We start from the raw sequence: 16,069 nt of genomic DNA, 5'->3' as shown, positions 1-16,069 counted from the left end.
TAAGAACAGAAGTTAAACACCAATTGGTAACAAAGTTAAATTGTTATTTCTCCTGTAATAGTTCCTTTTTTCCTTTTCTTTGTGTTTTCAAAAATTATTCCTCAAGGCAAGTGGAAAATTTCCCTAAATGAAGATTTTAGCTTGTATAAGTAGACGTAGAAAAAGAAGTTTGCTAAAGAATTGAAAACTAATGTTTATACTTAGGAAATCTTTTCAAGTTTCACATTCACCTATATGCCTAATTGGTATGAAAGGAAACAAGTCATCCATAGAAATGTACCGAAACCATAGCCTCACGAGTGACAAAGGGTCATTCAGGCCCCAGGTAAAAAGAAACAACATCCTAGAGATGCAGGCTCTGAGAGAGAAGTTAATGGTAGCATCACACTTACCTCAAGCTCTTAACAACTGTTTACTTCAAATTCAGCTCTTTCCGCAAACACGAAGTATATATTCATTCGTTTATTCATTCAGTGTTAACTGAGAGCTTGGCATATACTTGGCCATTTGCTAGACACTAGAGGCACAGAGGTGAGTGAGACACAGCTGCTGCCCTCATGAGTCTTACCATGAAATAATAATCAGCCTTTTGAAGCCTCCCCTGACAGAGGGCTTAGGGAAATTATGTAGGTAAACTCCTTCCACTAGTACAAAAGGCAACTCCAACGAGGAAATACACAAGGTAATATGACAGACACTCCCTGAGAATTTGGAAAATAATACATCTCTGCATTTGAAAGTGGAAACTCACTATGTGATGGGAATGCAAGATGGCTTGTTTAGGTACCAAATAACAGTCAAATAAAGTAAAAACCCTAATAAGGAAAGAACTGAAACTAAAATAAATGATAGTGTCAGAGTCTTAAGATAGGGGTTAGTGGGAAGGAATTTTAGGTATGGCACATACAAACTTAGAAAAATATTCAGAGTGCCAATGCCAATATAAGGAGACCTTCTGAAAAAGAAAGATAAAGCTCAAGATATAAAGGAATTGAACTTCTCCCTTCTTGGAAACTCTATATAAAGTCCAACTGGAGGAGAAGAATCACAGAGTTGATGTAAATAAGGCTGGAGCTACGCTGAGTCTAAAAGTTAATTTTATCCTAAAAGTAGCAGGGAATATTTCTAATATGAAGGAAAAAAGACATATGTTTTTGTCCCTTCTAGAATTCAGTGTTAAACAGAAGTGGATTTGAGTACTAAGAAAGGGAAAAAGTAACACAATTCCAATCAATATGCGTATATTGAGCACTCATTGTATGTTTGCTATCAGTTATTAAGAACACATTGTATGCACCAAGGATTTCCAATATTTTTCTCCATTCTGACACTGGAGAATCTGGAAATCAGATTATCAGAGCCTTTAATAAAAATGTGCTGACGTTATGAGTATCCACATGGTTCTAGCCTTGTGTGAGGAGCTCTGTAAATGTTCTTTCATTTAATCCCCAAAACACTTTACAGAGAGCAAAGCCAGGTGTCAAACTCAGGTATATCAAGTTCTAAAGGCCCCATTCTTTTGTGATATCACACCCCTATTGTAAAGAAACATATATCAGTAAAAATCCATCAGAGCAATTAACCATTTCCCCAGAATATTTAACTTAGCCTGCAGTTTCCCTTTCCTCCCCTCATCTTTCAAAGCCCATCACCAAAGTCTCTACTTTGGTGGGTCTTTTTCCACACTTCCCATTGGAGTAGCCACTCCCCTCAGTTCCACCATGTGTTAGGTTACAATGTGATATCCACTGAAGTCTGAGCTTCTTGGGAACAGGGATTGCCTTCTCCAATATGGCACCTTGTACCTGGTAGGTGCCCATTAAATACCTCATAATTGAAGTTAATCAGGCAGCTCCAAAAGGAGTTCATTTGTCATTACTTCTCTTTCTAATGTCCTCTCTTTCCTTTTCCCAGGCTAATAGGTCCCGAGATCTTGGTGCAATTGTTTACTGTGTTGGTGTGAAAGATTTCAATGAGACACAGGTATGGTCATGGACTTTCTCAGGTTTAGAGCATACTGAGCTTGTGAATGATGGAGAACATGTTTAGTGAGTGCGGAGGGCAGATCAATGGAATCAATGCCCCTGAGATGGGTTACTTTTCTAGAAATCCTAAGCAGGAAGGACTTACTGGTTATATAAGGAATGTTAAATCATTTGCTGATGCACTTGAGGTCTTCAACACAGACCATCAACGCACCATCTGTGTTGGCAAACATTAAATTGCCAAATGTCAAAAACTATCTGAATTAACTTGGAAAACTTGGGTTTTTTGTTTTTTGTTTTTTGAGGCAGGCTCTCATTCTGTCATGCAGGCTGGAGTACAGTAAGCTGTCTCAGCACACTGCAGCCTCTGCCTCCCATGCATAAGTGATCCTCCTGCCTCAGCCTCCTGATTAGCTGGGTCTACAGGTGCACATCCTGAGTAGCTGGGACTACAGATGCACACCACCACACTTAGCTATTTTTTAAATTTTGTAGAGATAAAGCCTCACTGTATTGCCCAGGCTGGTCTCTAACTCCTGGGCTCAAGTGATCCTCCCAGCTTATTGAGATTATAGTCGTGAGCCACAACACCTGGCTAAATTTAATTTGACAAGTATGATTTTCTTATTCAAATAACAAACGTTCTGTTTCACCCATTAAAAATACAATGCATTTTCAACACAAAAATATGGAAATAATTGTGCAAGTGGGCAAAAAAGTGTGTACAAGTGCATATAATAAGCAAGTTGTAAAAACTTACTAACAATCTAAATACATGTTCCTCAATGTACTTCATAGTTTCTTTTTGTTTTAATGGCACAGGAAAATGCTTATGATATATCATTAAGGGAATAAAACAAGATTACAAAGCAGTAAGAATAGTATGTGCCTACTTCTAACTAAAATAAACATATGTATGTTTGCATAGAAAAGTAGGAAGAATGGTATCTATCAAATGGCTAATAAAATAGATGATAGATGAACAGACAGAAGGATTATGAGTAACCTTTGTTTTCTTTTTATTTTGACTCTCCTGAATTTTCCTAAGCTTTTACAACAAGTATTACTTTTGCAATCAGTAAAAACAATAAAACATATTTTTTTAGAAGCCACATACACCCGCTGGCACTGACTCTGTTGCCACAGAGTCACAGAACTGCTCAGAGATCTGGGGTCAGACAAGCCCATACATCGGCTTCTCGTAGCCCTCAGTTTCCTGCTCCATAAAGCTGGAGCACCTGAACCAACCACAAGGGCCCTTTCTTCAATGGGTAGTTTGGTTGAAAGGTGAAGGTGGCCTCACCCAACGCCAAAGTTTGAATTTAAGTTTGCCCTGAAAGGGAACTTGAATCTGCTCGATTCAGATAAAGCTGCCAACAGGAATTTGGGTGAATGGGAGAAAAATGAGCCCATGGTCTGTGCCCAGATTTATAAACATACCAATCCAGGCCAAGCGTTCATCAAGCTGGGCACTCCTACCTCTGCTCCTGAGGAGAAAAGTGTTAAAACAAATGTAAAAGCTGTAGCCAACCCTGGACCTGCTCCAGAGGCCACTGGTGAGCTTGTTATTACTGACGGCTTTTCAGGGCAGCCCCTGAGCTCAGTGAAGGCCTCATATTCCCCTAGGTTCTGAATATAACTAGAGCCTCCTAGGCCCAGCGACCTTCCTAAGTTTTCCACATCCAAGCCTAACACGTGTGTTTGCTGTGTTCTCAGCTGGCCCGGATTGCGGACAGTAAGGATCATGTGTTTCCTGTGAATGACGGCTTTCAGGCTCTGCAAGGCATCATCCACTCAGTAAGTAGAGCTCTTCCCCTGAGACTGGACATTCAGGCACCTTCTGTCTCCAATCTGCTATTAATACCCAATTCCTTCTCTCCAAGCCTGGTGTTTTTCTGCTCAAGAGAACAACATTTCTTCCTATATCTTTGTGTCTACCACGTCCCACCTCTCCCTTCTGCCTTCCACGCATATTTCTTTCTCAATTGTACCCTGCAGTGGAAAATTAACAATTGAAAGGGGGCACTGGAAAGGCCTTGAGTCAAGCTTCAGGCAGCCCTCTCCTTTCTCCTAACTGGGTAGACTGTGACTGGTGGTTTAGACTGTGACTGGTGGTTTACGCTTGACCACCTCAGCTTTCCCAACATGACTGAATGCAAGCTGCCTTCAGAGCACTTATAGGCTGGACTTACATCACTTGGTCATTGGATGTACTTTAGACCAAGATGCCCATTGAAGTCATCTGCAGAGATATAAAAAGCACTGCTGCCTAGGCATCTGGTCTAGGGTGAAGGCTGGACCTCAAGAGTTTTTTTTAAAATCTCCCCTGGTGATTTGAATGTTGAGACAAGGTTGAGAACCACTGCTCTAGACCTACAATCCTCAAATACATGGGCTCCAGGGTTTGCACAGTCACCAGTCCTCCTTCACACACAGGTGATTTTCTACATCCCTTTTCCTGAATGGTGAACAGGACAGTGGCTTCCAGGGCTTCTATTCTCTACCTCCCACACACAGGCAAGGCCCTTGATCCAGCTGTAATATTGAATGCTGCTGTCTTAAAGCCTCAGCCAGCAACTCAGTATGTGTGCTGCACCTGCAACAATGTTCAGATGTTCTGCAGCCTCCACCTTTAGGTTTTGTGACCAGAAAGGCATCTGTGATCTTCAGTAGAAGCTTACCAGGCTCCAGACTGGGGGTCCAGGATGCAGATTCAGAGCTCAGGGGATCACCTTCCTCTTTAGATGTCAAGGGGGTCTTGATCCAGGGGTTACCGGCCAGGGGCTCAGCATCTGCCAGCTCTCCCAGACCAACCCAGGAAACCTCCAGCATGGTTGTGCTTCCATGCTGCTCTCCCTTCAAGGTTTGCCAGGAGCTCCAGCAGAGTGGAATGCAGAGTGAGAAATAAGAACCTCAGAGCCTGGCAACCCAGAGTTTAACTGGCCCATGTACTTACCACTTACAGATCCTTGGACACTTCTTGTTTGGAAACAGGAACCGATGATGACTTACATCATAGGCTTGTTTGAGGATTACAAGGATTACTGGTGAAAATTCCTAATATTTTTCCAGACACATAATAAGCACTTGAGCCATATGAATTATTGCCTCTTCCACTTCCTTTCCCATCATATGAAGGATATTAATGTCAGCTTCCCTTTATCCCCTAAACATTCTTGAATATGTATAAAAATCACTTGAGAATTGTTTGTAATACCTATTCCCAAGAAATTCTATTGCAATGAGTTTCAGATGGATCCAAGGAATCCGCATATTTTAAATCTGCTTTTTAAAAAAAAAAAAAAAAAAAGTGAACCAGATATGCTTTTAGAACACTGACATATCTGACCTTAAGCATACAGAATTGTGAAAAATCATCCCACCTCAGGTTGGGAATTTCTATCTTAATTATATTCCAATGATAGTTGTTTTATTCAAGAAGTTTGTTTGCAAAGAATATATACCTATTCAAACTGCTGTAACCAGAAAGTGAAAATTATTTGTAGGATAGAGAATTATCAGACCCAATTATGGGTCCCCAGGTGAAGGACTCCTCCTCTAAATTATTTCTGGGGTGACTGTGGCATACTTGACAGTGTAAGCAACACAAACTACAATAACCATGTAAAATAACAACCCGAAGGATGCAAAACACAATTACTAGTAGGAGTAGGGGCTGATCATGGATCCTTAAGAAGCTCAGAGGTGGATTATTCTGGGTGGAGTCCTCATGAGAAGGCAGGGCAGACCTGAATCGTTGAAAGGCCAGGGAAAGTTGATGGATAACACCAAATTATATGACCTCAGCCCAGAAGCTGGAAGACAGAAAAGCATATTTAGGGATCAATAATAATAATACCTATCCATCTGGTGGGACAGTTTGGGTAAAGGAGTCAGGAGTAATGGAAAATCAGCCTAAATATTGGGTTGAAACCAGATTAATACAAGCCTTGAAGGGCTTTTGGCTCTAACCTATAGGCAGTGAGTGTAATTACTGAAACAAGTTAAGGAAATAATCTGATGGCTGTGCTTGTGCACATAGGAGGGAGACTGGGGACACCCAGAGAGTGTAGGCCAATTAGGAGGCAATAGTCCTGCTTTAAGATGGCTAGATTCTGAACAGGAACAACTCTTATCTGTTCAAATGTTCTTATGAGCCGTGTGCCTAACACCAAAAGTTGGTTCTCACACAGATGATTAGACTCTTTTTGTATGTATAAATCACTGTTGTCCTTGAATATGTCAGCCTTAGCAACTCACCCAAGCTCAACATGAGCCCAAATGTTTGTAAAACTTCCTCCATCCCCAAATGGAAATAACTACAAAGATCTTTAAGAAATTTTAGCAAAACCATCTTTCAAAAAGGGAAGAAAAATAATTTGAGACGTCAGTGTCCAAACTTTTAGCTGCATGATAAAATTCTTGTGAGCTTTTATCTGTGAGTTATGCTAGTGGTTTTGATCCTTCCGGTACTCAAAATCCATGTTTATGGCAGTTGTTCCTTCATTTGCTTGGACAGAGAAACAGGGACAAAAGTAGAGCAAGCTCATCTTTCTCAAATCAGACAGAAATAATTATGGCCTAAAAGTTGGCAATTTTTAAGAAGTAAGTTCATTTCCCCTTTTGGATATTGAAAAGAAAACTCTCAATTTTCCCCCCATTTGAAGCCTCTATTCCAGCTTGTTCCCATGGATGTTGTTTTATGGCTGGTTATTTTCTCATAATAAAATAGGACTGGGCTTAATTATCCAAAATAAGATGGCAGAGCAGCTTCTAATAAGCTCAAATGCCTCACAAAGTTTTCTGCCCATTATGCTCATATTTTTAAACCTTAAATTAATATGCAGGGGCTAGTATTTACTCATTCATGAAATACTCATTAAAAACCTTTTGTGACAGGCTGTGACCATTCAGTAACAATGAAAGCAGGTAGAGGCTCTGTCCTGGTAAAGCTTACAGTCCAGTGGGAGAGACACATTAAAAACAACTAAATAAATAAATATGTATAAGTAAAATTGTGACAAATGGAATAAAAGAAATAAAATGGTCATGAGATTAAAAGGGTTGACAGAGAACCCAGTCTCCTTTGAAGAGATGAACTGAAGGTTGCAATGGAGCCATCCACTGGAAGGGCACAGATAGAATGGGCAGAGCACAGCCCAGGATAGTACATAGGAGAATGAAAGACCAATGCTTAAAGTGAAGAATGGCAGAAGATGAAATTAAGAAGCAGGCAGATGCTAAATCACCAGAGCCTTGAAGGCCATGCATTTACTCAAAGCACAATAGGAAACTATAGCTAGTCTGAGTCTGAGAGTAGAGCAATCAGGCTTGAAATCAAGACTCAGGAAATGTAGACATCATAGCACTCAGAATCAACAGCATTTCAGCCTTTGAAGAAGAAAACCCACTATGACTTGAACATGTTCTATCAGCTCCCTCTACCAGGTACTTCACCACCACTCCCTGAAGAAGGACTTATTATCCCCATTTTACAGGTGAGGAAACTGAGGTACAAGAAGGTTGGGTAAACCGTCCCCAGGTCTGCCCTCTTATAATGGTGGAGTGGGGAATTTGAACTCAGCTCTGGTTCCAGAGATTCTGCTCTTTTCATGACATTTGGCCATGAATGTCTGAGGAAATGGAAAGTCACCACTGGATTACCAAGAGCCAGTTGCCCAAGCCTTGGATTCATCAAATCCCCAGATGCCCTGCTTTCTCAATCTGATGCTCATGTTTGATCTTTCCAATCTTCTTCAATCCTCTCTCCTTCAAGAAGAAGTACTTATGTGTCAGATTTATATAATGTATGATTTTTTAAAACATACCCACTTGTTTTCCATGTTAGTGTCTTAACTGAGAAAGATAGGAAAAAGGCAGAAGGAAATTAACAGCTGTAGAGAACTTACTTTGGAACCAGACATTGCCCTTTTCCCGTATAATATTACCTCATTTAAAAATCATAACACAGGCCAGGCGCAGTGGCTCATGCCTGTAATCCCAGCACTTTGGGAGGCCAAGGCGGGTGGATCATGAGGTCAGGAGTTTGAGACCAGCCTGATCAACATGAGAAGCCCTTTCTCTACTAAAAATACAAAAATTAGCCAGGTGTGGTGGCACACACTTGTAATCCCAGCTACTTGGGAGGCTGAGGGAGGAGAATTGCTTGAACCCAGGAGGTGGAGATTGCAGTAAGCTGAGATCATGCCACTGCACACCAATGTGCACTGACAGAGCAAGAGTACATTTCAAAAAAAAAAAAAAAAAAATCATCTCCTGGAATCCTCACAGGTGCCATTTGATGTAGAAATCATTACCCCTTTAATAGAAGTAGATACTAAAAGCTCAGAGTGATTCACTAACTTCTCCAAGGCCACACAGCACAGTGAGTAGTGATCCCAAATAGATTCAAGTCTTTCTAATGCCCACGATGTGAATGCCCACCGTGCTTTACTGAACAATGCGGGCAGGCCAGGAAGCAGCTCCATTTCAGAGAGGAAGACACTGAGGACCGAAAAAGAGAAGTGGCTTGACAGAGGCAAGACCAGAATCCAGGTGGCCTGATCTGAATACACCATGGATGGGCAGGGGAGCACTTTGCCTTTTACTACTATCAGGTGGAAAGCACCTCCAGAAATCATTACTGCCCAATGGATGAAGTACCATTGTTCTGGGAAGCTGGAGAATTGACACAGGCTGAAAGGAGCTTCCACACATGTACTCTTAAACCCTTCCACACTTGCACGGGACTCTACCTCTGAGCACCATGACAGTTTTCCTACTCACTTCTTTAGAATATGGTGATAAAATTACAAGAAAAAGTCTGTATGGTTGGAAGATTGTAGCCCTTTAAGCCAGTAACGCTGTAAAGGAAGAAACTATTCCTGTGCCTTCTCATATTGTGGCTTCTTCAGGGAATTTCCACTGACCACAGCTGGTGAATTTAGTACCAGCCCTCGAGCAAAAGTATGAAGCAAAGGTCCAGCAAGGCTCCTGGGTCTTTGTTTGCCTTTTCAAAAGTGCTTCATGCAGTGAAACAGGAACCTGCATGAAAGCTGGGTTCAGATAACACCGAAATGGGTCAGCAGCTTTGAATCCCAACACTTGGCCTGGTTACCAAGATGCCAGTTCCTCCTCCCAGCTGTCTCCGCTTGGTGTGCAATTGAGGGTAGGGCCTGAAATCAAGGCCATTGTCTGAAAAGGAGGGCCCATAGTTGCTGGCACCAAGCCACCTCCATCTAGGAGCATTTCCCTGGAATAAATATTCAAGCCGACATTGGGCTTCCTATTAATGAGAGTGAGTCAGCACATAGAGCTTTCTGCATGTTTGATCAACAGTAAACAACAAGCATTGAGCAAGCACAACTATGTTTGTAAGGACTTCTCGCACGCTGTGGCATGACCATTCTTGTTATCAGGGAAACTGTGAGATCACTGGAACCAAGGAATCAATCTGTTCCATGGTATATATAAATTTATTTTATTTATGAAAACCAGATCCTGTGCTGATTTCTCCCTTCCACTTATGGAAAGCAATGTAACGTCCTAATCTGGCCCAGGCCCTAACAAAGCTGTGATAAAAGGCAAAGTCTGTCTTCCAGGCTTACCTCCCAGCTACTCTTCCAAGACCCCACCAGGAACTGCAAAGGATTTTCCTATGATCAAAATTCATGTCACATTCCCGAAGTCCTGGGAAGTGCCTGCCTTTATTGAACTAATTCCTTTTGCAGGCCTAGCAGATGAGGAGGCACATTTCAGCAGCAGCTCTTCTTATAAATCAGGCTTGATGGTCACTGGAGGCAACCTCCTTTCCTTCCTTCACCCTGTCTGAATCCTGTCTCAAGGCACCCTTCAGTCTTCTCATCTCCACAAAGCCTGCCCTGCTTTATCCTCCTCCATGAGCTAGCTCTTCCTGCCTTGGTCTCCAGTGGCACCAGTTGTTGGAAGTTCCTGCTGGGCATGTGGATCTGTTCCATGCTGTCCGCCATTCCTCCTGGTCACATGCTAAGTTGTGCAATCCCAAACACTGTCCCGTGTGTCATACTTCCCATGATATCCAGCACTGTGCTTTGCATATTTATTAGTTATAAAACAGCCCAGAGTACCATACATCTTTTGTGACCCAGGGAAGACCTACACTGCACAACAAGAGGGCAGTCTGTGGCTCTGTTTCTTGTAAAATCCCCTCAGCCCCTCCCCTCTCTTCTAAGATTGCATCTGTAAAACATGCCATTCTGGGCTCCATTCACATTAGCAGGCTTGGATACAAAACATAAATAGAATCAATTGTAATTTCTGTAGTGGGCAGAAAATCTTTTTTTAAAATATCGTTTGCCTCAGCAGTCATTAATTAGACTCAGATTTTACAGACCCTCAGGCCAGGCATTTCTCCCACACTATTATTTCTATTCAGCTTATTAAAAAGCCCAGATGAAACAAGAATTCCCCCAGCTTGAAGAAGCTACAAAGATCGCAGAGGGGCAGGTTCAGTTAACACTCAGATCATTCCCATTCTTCCTGTAGCCCCTCCTCCTATATCCAGAAATCTGCTGAGACCCACTGTAAAAGCAACAGCAGAATTTTAGAACAAAATCAGCTCTCAAGGAGGACCACTAACTTCCCCAATCTGCAGGGGGTCAACAAGCTCATCTTACTAAATAAACCACATTTTGGAGTTGCCAGCTCTCTGAGCTTTTCTTCTGCACACGTGGGAGGAAAGCGATTTAGAGGGGAAACAAATCAATGTCCTCACTTTCAGAACCTTGTTTATCCTACACTCCTTCGGATCAGATTCTCATTGAGTGTGAAACCAACAGAGTAGCATCTATTTACGTGAATGGGCTGCCCTCACTCAGACAAAAACTTTGGCATGTTTTAAGAATAAGCTTTATTGTTTAAGATACAGCAGCTGCTTCAAAATGTGTTTTCTTGCATGTAAGAATGGTATAATGTATTTGGTATCATGTATTAATGTACATAAAATCATATATGAATCCCAGAAATATGTATGTATAATATTCCATATTTGTATTTGTAAAGGCTTTCTTTTTGTAGAGATGGGGTCTTGCTGTGTTGCCCAGGCTGGTGTCAAACTCCCAGCCCCAAGCAATTCTCCCACCTTCATCTCCTAAAATGCTGGACTTACAGGTGTGAGCCACTGCACTTGGCCATATTCCATTTTTATTTAAAGTTAGACTCTATAGAACTGACATGGATCCAGGATAATGTCCATGGTTAACAATATGTGTGCCTATTAGTTTAAAGTGTGGAGTGGAATTTAATTAGAAAAGGCAACTTTTTAAATATTTTATTAATTAGAGATTAAATCATTTCAAAATTCATGGGGTCAACATTGACAGTCCTGAAGATGTGTTTGAGCCAGTTGTGTGTTCCCAAGCTGCCTGGCTGTCTCTAATGCAGTGGTCCCCATGCTTATCCAATGTGCTTTCTGCCGTCAGCTGTAATAATGTGTGTGACCCTTCTGTGGGAGCCTGAGCCCCACCCACCAACCACAGATCTCTATGTTTTTCCCGAGTAAAGGAATTGAGGCCTTTTACAAAGCTGGCCAACCTAATACAGGGGATAATGATAAACCTACAACATTGTTTTTTTTAAGGAAGCTATTTTTTAAAAACGGAGGTGTTGAAATTGGCCTCTTGGGAAGGCAGCAAGTACCCAAAGATGGTGGTGCTTAATCAAAAGAGGGGAGTATTACAAGATGCAGAACACGGCCTTGTATTTCAGAAGACTCCCAGGTTTTACTTACAGGGGGAAAGGGAGATTAATACATAATATGCTATAATGCCAGTTTATTTAGACATGCAGGAAGTATGTCATTCATTAATTCAATATTTATTTAATGCCCACTATGTGCCAGGCTAGTCATTGTGAATATTATAATGGGTAAAAACAAACCCAGTCTTTCTCCTTGTAGAGTTTATAATCCAAGAAGACAATGACAAAGCAATTTTAAAATATATACTGTAAATTATAAACTAGGATAAGTTATCTAAAGGACGGTAGCTTACATTAAAATGTTCATGGATATATAGATATTTCATTGGTGGCAGAACTCATATTGGATTTGGAAAGTGACAAAGAAACAAGGTTAAGTTAAACTTCCAGGTTTTCATCTTGGAGAACTGAACCAATGTAAGTGGTCGGTAGATAGTTGGCCACCCTGGCACCAGCATACTTCAAGCCCCACACATCTTAAAACCAGAATTTGCCCTTTACAACAAATAAGACACCAAGGACCCCTTCCTGACACCTTACACTAAAATTAACTCCAGATGGATTAAAGACTTAAACATAAGACCTAACACCATAAAAATCCTAGAAGAAAACCTAGGCAAAACCATTCAGGACATAGGCATAGGCAAGGACTTCATGACTAAAACACCAAAAGCATTGGCAACAAAAGCCAAAATAGACAAATGGGACATAATTAAACTCCAGAGCTTCTGTACAGCAAAAGAAACAATCAGAGTGAACCGGCAACCAGCAGAATGGGAAAAAACTTGTGCAATCTATCCATCTGACAAAGGGCTAATATCCAGAATCTACAAAGAACTAAAACAGATTTACAAGGAAAAAACCAAATCCATTCAAAAGTGGGTGAAGGATATGAACAGTTTTCAAATGAAGACATATGAGGCCATATGAAACATATGAAAAAATGCTCATCATCACTGATTATTAGAGAAATGCAAATCAAAACCACATTGAGATACCATCTCATGCCAGTTAGAATGGCGATCGTTAAAAAAATCTGGAGACAATAGTTGCTGGAGAGGATGTGGAGAAATAGAAACACTTTTACACTGTTAGTGGGAGCGTAAGCTAGTTCAACCATGGTGGAAGACAGTGTGGTGCTTCCTCAAGGACCTAGAAATAGAAATTCCATTTGATCCAGCAATCCCATTACCAGGTATATACCCAAAGGATTATAAATCATTCTGTTATAAAGACACATGCACACGTATGTTCATAGCAGCACTGTTTACAATAGCAAAGACCTGCAACCAACCCAAATGCCCATCGACGATAGACTGGACAAGGAAAATGTGGCACATATACACCATGGAATACTATGCAGCCATAAAAAATGATGAGTTTGTGTCCTTTGTAGGGACATGGATGAACCTGGAAACCATCATTCTCAGCAAACTGACACAAGAACAGAAAATCAAACACCGCATGTTCTCACTTATAGGTGGGAGATGAACAATAAGAACACATGGACACAGGGAGGGGAGTATCACATACTGGGGTCTGTTGTTGGGGGTCAAGGGAGGGACAGCAGGCAGATTGGGAGGTGGGGGAGGGATAACATGAGAAGAAATGCCAGAAGTAGGTGTCGGGGGTATGGAGTCAGCAAACCACATTGCCATGCGTGTACCTGTGCAACAATGCTGCATGATCTGCACATGTACCCCAGAACCTAACGTACAATTTTAAAAAAAAAAGACACCAAGGAACATGCTCTGAAAGACTTTCTGAAAGATGTGTGAAAGCAAAAGGCTCCTATGCCATGAATAGATAAAAGAAGCTGGTCCACTATAAACACACAAAAAAGTCCTCCAACAGGAAATGGCCAAGTAAATGAAGATTGGTTGTTTATTGGAGCAAGAAGCAGAACAAGTAGAAAAAAATAAATGCTGTGCCTATGATAAGGGAAGGCTTCCTTATAACTCTGTGCAGATAGCCACAATTCTATAATGATTCTTGAGAAATCTCTGTATAAACTGAGAACTTCATGACAAAGGACATTAGATTTTTAGAATCTGAAAAAAATAAACTTTTACATACAACCCAGACTGGCCCACAGTGGAGTTCACTTTAAATATGTCAAACAACTCTTGTAACTTGGCAAAGTTCTTGTACATCTGCTGCCTCTGTTACCCGTCCTCCAACAAATAATCCAATGAGATGTGCAAAAGTAACCTTACAAGTAACAACACATTGCAATTATTTAGTTCTTTATGGATTTCAAACATCCTTTTCCATCAATGTTCTCTTTGAAATCTGTCCAAAAGTTGGCAGTAAAATAGCATTCACCTTGGTTCAGTTTTTGTTGTCAGCAAATATGATTCAGCAGGAGGCCAGTGGTGGGTGATGGGGCTTAAGCACATGTGAACCATGGTCCCTGCCCAAAAATAGCAGCAGTAGCAATAGTAATTAATGACAGAGGAATAGTTAACAGCAACTGCTGTTTGAATACATGCCAGACATTTTCTTAAGTGCTTTCCTGCCAAGGTCATTTTGACCACTCTTCTTGGTGCCTTATTTTCATGAGGTGCTCATGCTGGCTGGTGGCCAAGGGTTGTTAACAATCTGTGGATCAACCACATCTGTCTAGTTGTGTCTATACAACAAAAACCTTGTCAGTTTTCCTTGATCTCATGTTCTCCCTCACTATCCAATCCAATATGAAGTTTATTACCTAAATCCAATTGATTTCACAAACAAAATATCTATGCGTTCATGTCTGTTATTTCATTTAACCATCATACAGCCGTTTGAAGTTGGTATTTTTCTTATCCCATTTTGCAGAAGAGGAAACTGAGATCTGGAGGTTTGATAACTTGCCCAAGTCCACATGGCCAGTAAGTGATGGGGTTTGGATTTGAGTATAAATCCATTCAGAGTCCAAATCTGTCTTCTCGGTTTCCAGAGCCTAAGTTCTCGATAGTAATAGATGCCATTAGTTGATTACTATCAGGTTCTAGGCACTGTGCTATGGGCTTTGCCTGTGTGATCTCATTTAATCTTCCCAACACAACAACTTTATGCTAGTACTTCAGGTAGATACTATTGTTATCCCACTCTTATAGATGAAGAAACAGACACAGAGAGGTTATGGAACCTGCCCAAGGTCACACTGCTCATGAGTGAGTTGACCTCAGCTATTTGATTCCAGATTTCAAGCTATTACTCAGGATGCTAAACTGCTTCCCAAAATTGGGATTCAGAAAAGTTAAAGGATTTGTCAAGGAGCATAAGTCAAGTAAATACAGACCAGGGCCAAGACCCAACTCTTCACATGGGATTATACTTGAGGTATGCAGTGATCTTAGCCCTTTCTCCTCTACAGATCAATCATACCCTCACCTCAAAGCCTCTTACCTCTAACATCAGCCCTACCCTGTGTGAGTCCCTTCCACTGCATCTAGTGATTTCAGTGCTGCATCTACACCTCCGCCATGGCTACCACTGCCCGGCCTCCCCACCCCCACACAGTCTCCAGTCCCTGAGCTGATGTGCTGTCTGCTACAGTTCAGACAGGCTGATTACCATACAGTCTGGGATGCTAAGAACCATGAAAACCCTTCAAATCCATCAACAGCAATTTTGACTTCCTACCTTTTGAAACCAGACATTTCAAATAAGTAGGAGCCCCAGTCCCAGACAAATCCTGCCCATCCCCCTTACTGATAAATTTCACTCTATTGGCTGTATTGCATCCCTCCAGATGTTTTAAGTTAAGATTGGGAAAGCTGTGTTTTTACTGGATTGAATCACAGTGCTTGGCTGACATTTTTTGGCCCTCCATACACCCCTTAGATTTATCAGCTAATTGCAGACACTTTGAGAGAATAATACAGCATGCGTTTATTATGACAACCCCTGTTAGTGTGTCTTTGTGGTCAAAGATCCACGGATGGTTCCTTTACCAATCCCTGGTTAAGGATAAGAACTGGTTTAAAAAGGTTGGTTGAAGCTCAGGCTGGGTGAAAATTTCACGTGTGTGTTTGGGGAATTGGGACAGGACTAGTCCAAAAGCTCTTTTCATTCTTGGACTGTTTTGAAGTCTTTTGTTTTGAATGATAAAATGATTTATTAGGAGATGTCAAATGCCTGAGGAATTTTATTTAAAACATCAAAAAACAGCTTCGTGTTGTTCTAATATCACTGCTTAAGTTTCTCCTTCTGGGCTAGCTCTGTTTCTCAAATGTGGGCTGTTTGGAGACTTGTGCCTGAGTACAAGTGAAAGGGGGTGGCTTCCTCTCTCAATCATGGCAACCACTGGCTGAATACCCCATCAAACAGGAAAAGCCAAATAGCAGCAAGTTCAGGGATGG

At 41.2% G+C, this 16,069-nt stretch overlaps 1 protein-coding gene across 2 annotated transcripts in view; it reads left to right on the top strand.

Annotated features, from left to right (window-relative positions):
- Positions 1-16,069, top strand: part of ANTXR1 (ANTXR cell adhesion molecule 1) — a 268,927-nt gene that overhangs the window by 64,840 nt on the left and 188,018 nt on the right. For both annotated transcript variants that reach the window (XM_032291881.1, XM_032291882.1), the window contains exons 7-8: positions 1,915-1,983; positions 3,702-3,782. In XM_032291881.1, the coding sequence (XP_032147772.1) occupies positions 1,915-1,983; positions 3,702-3,782 (150 nt within the window). The remainder of the gene's footprint in view (positions 1-1,914; positions 1,984-3,701; positions 3,783-16,069) is intronic.

This window comes from Sapajus apella, unplaced genomic scaffold, assembly GCF_009761245.1.
Source record: "Sapajus apella isolate SASKATOON/1434 unplaced genomic scaffold, GSC_monkey_1.0 scaffold26, whole genome shotgun sequence".
NCBI lineage: Eukaryota > Metazoa > Chordata > Mammalia > Primates > Cebidae > Sapajus > Sapajus apella.
This window is presented reverse-complemented; position numbering and strand designations above follow the sequence as displayed.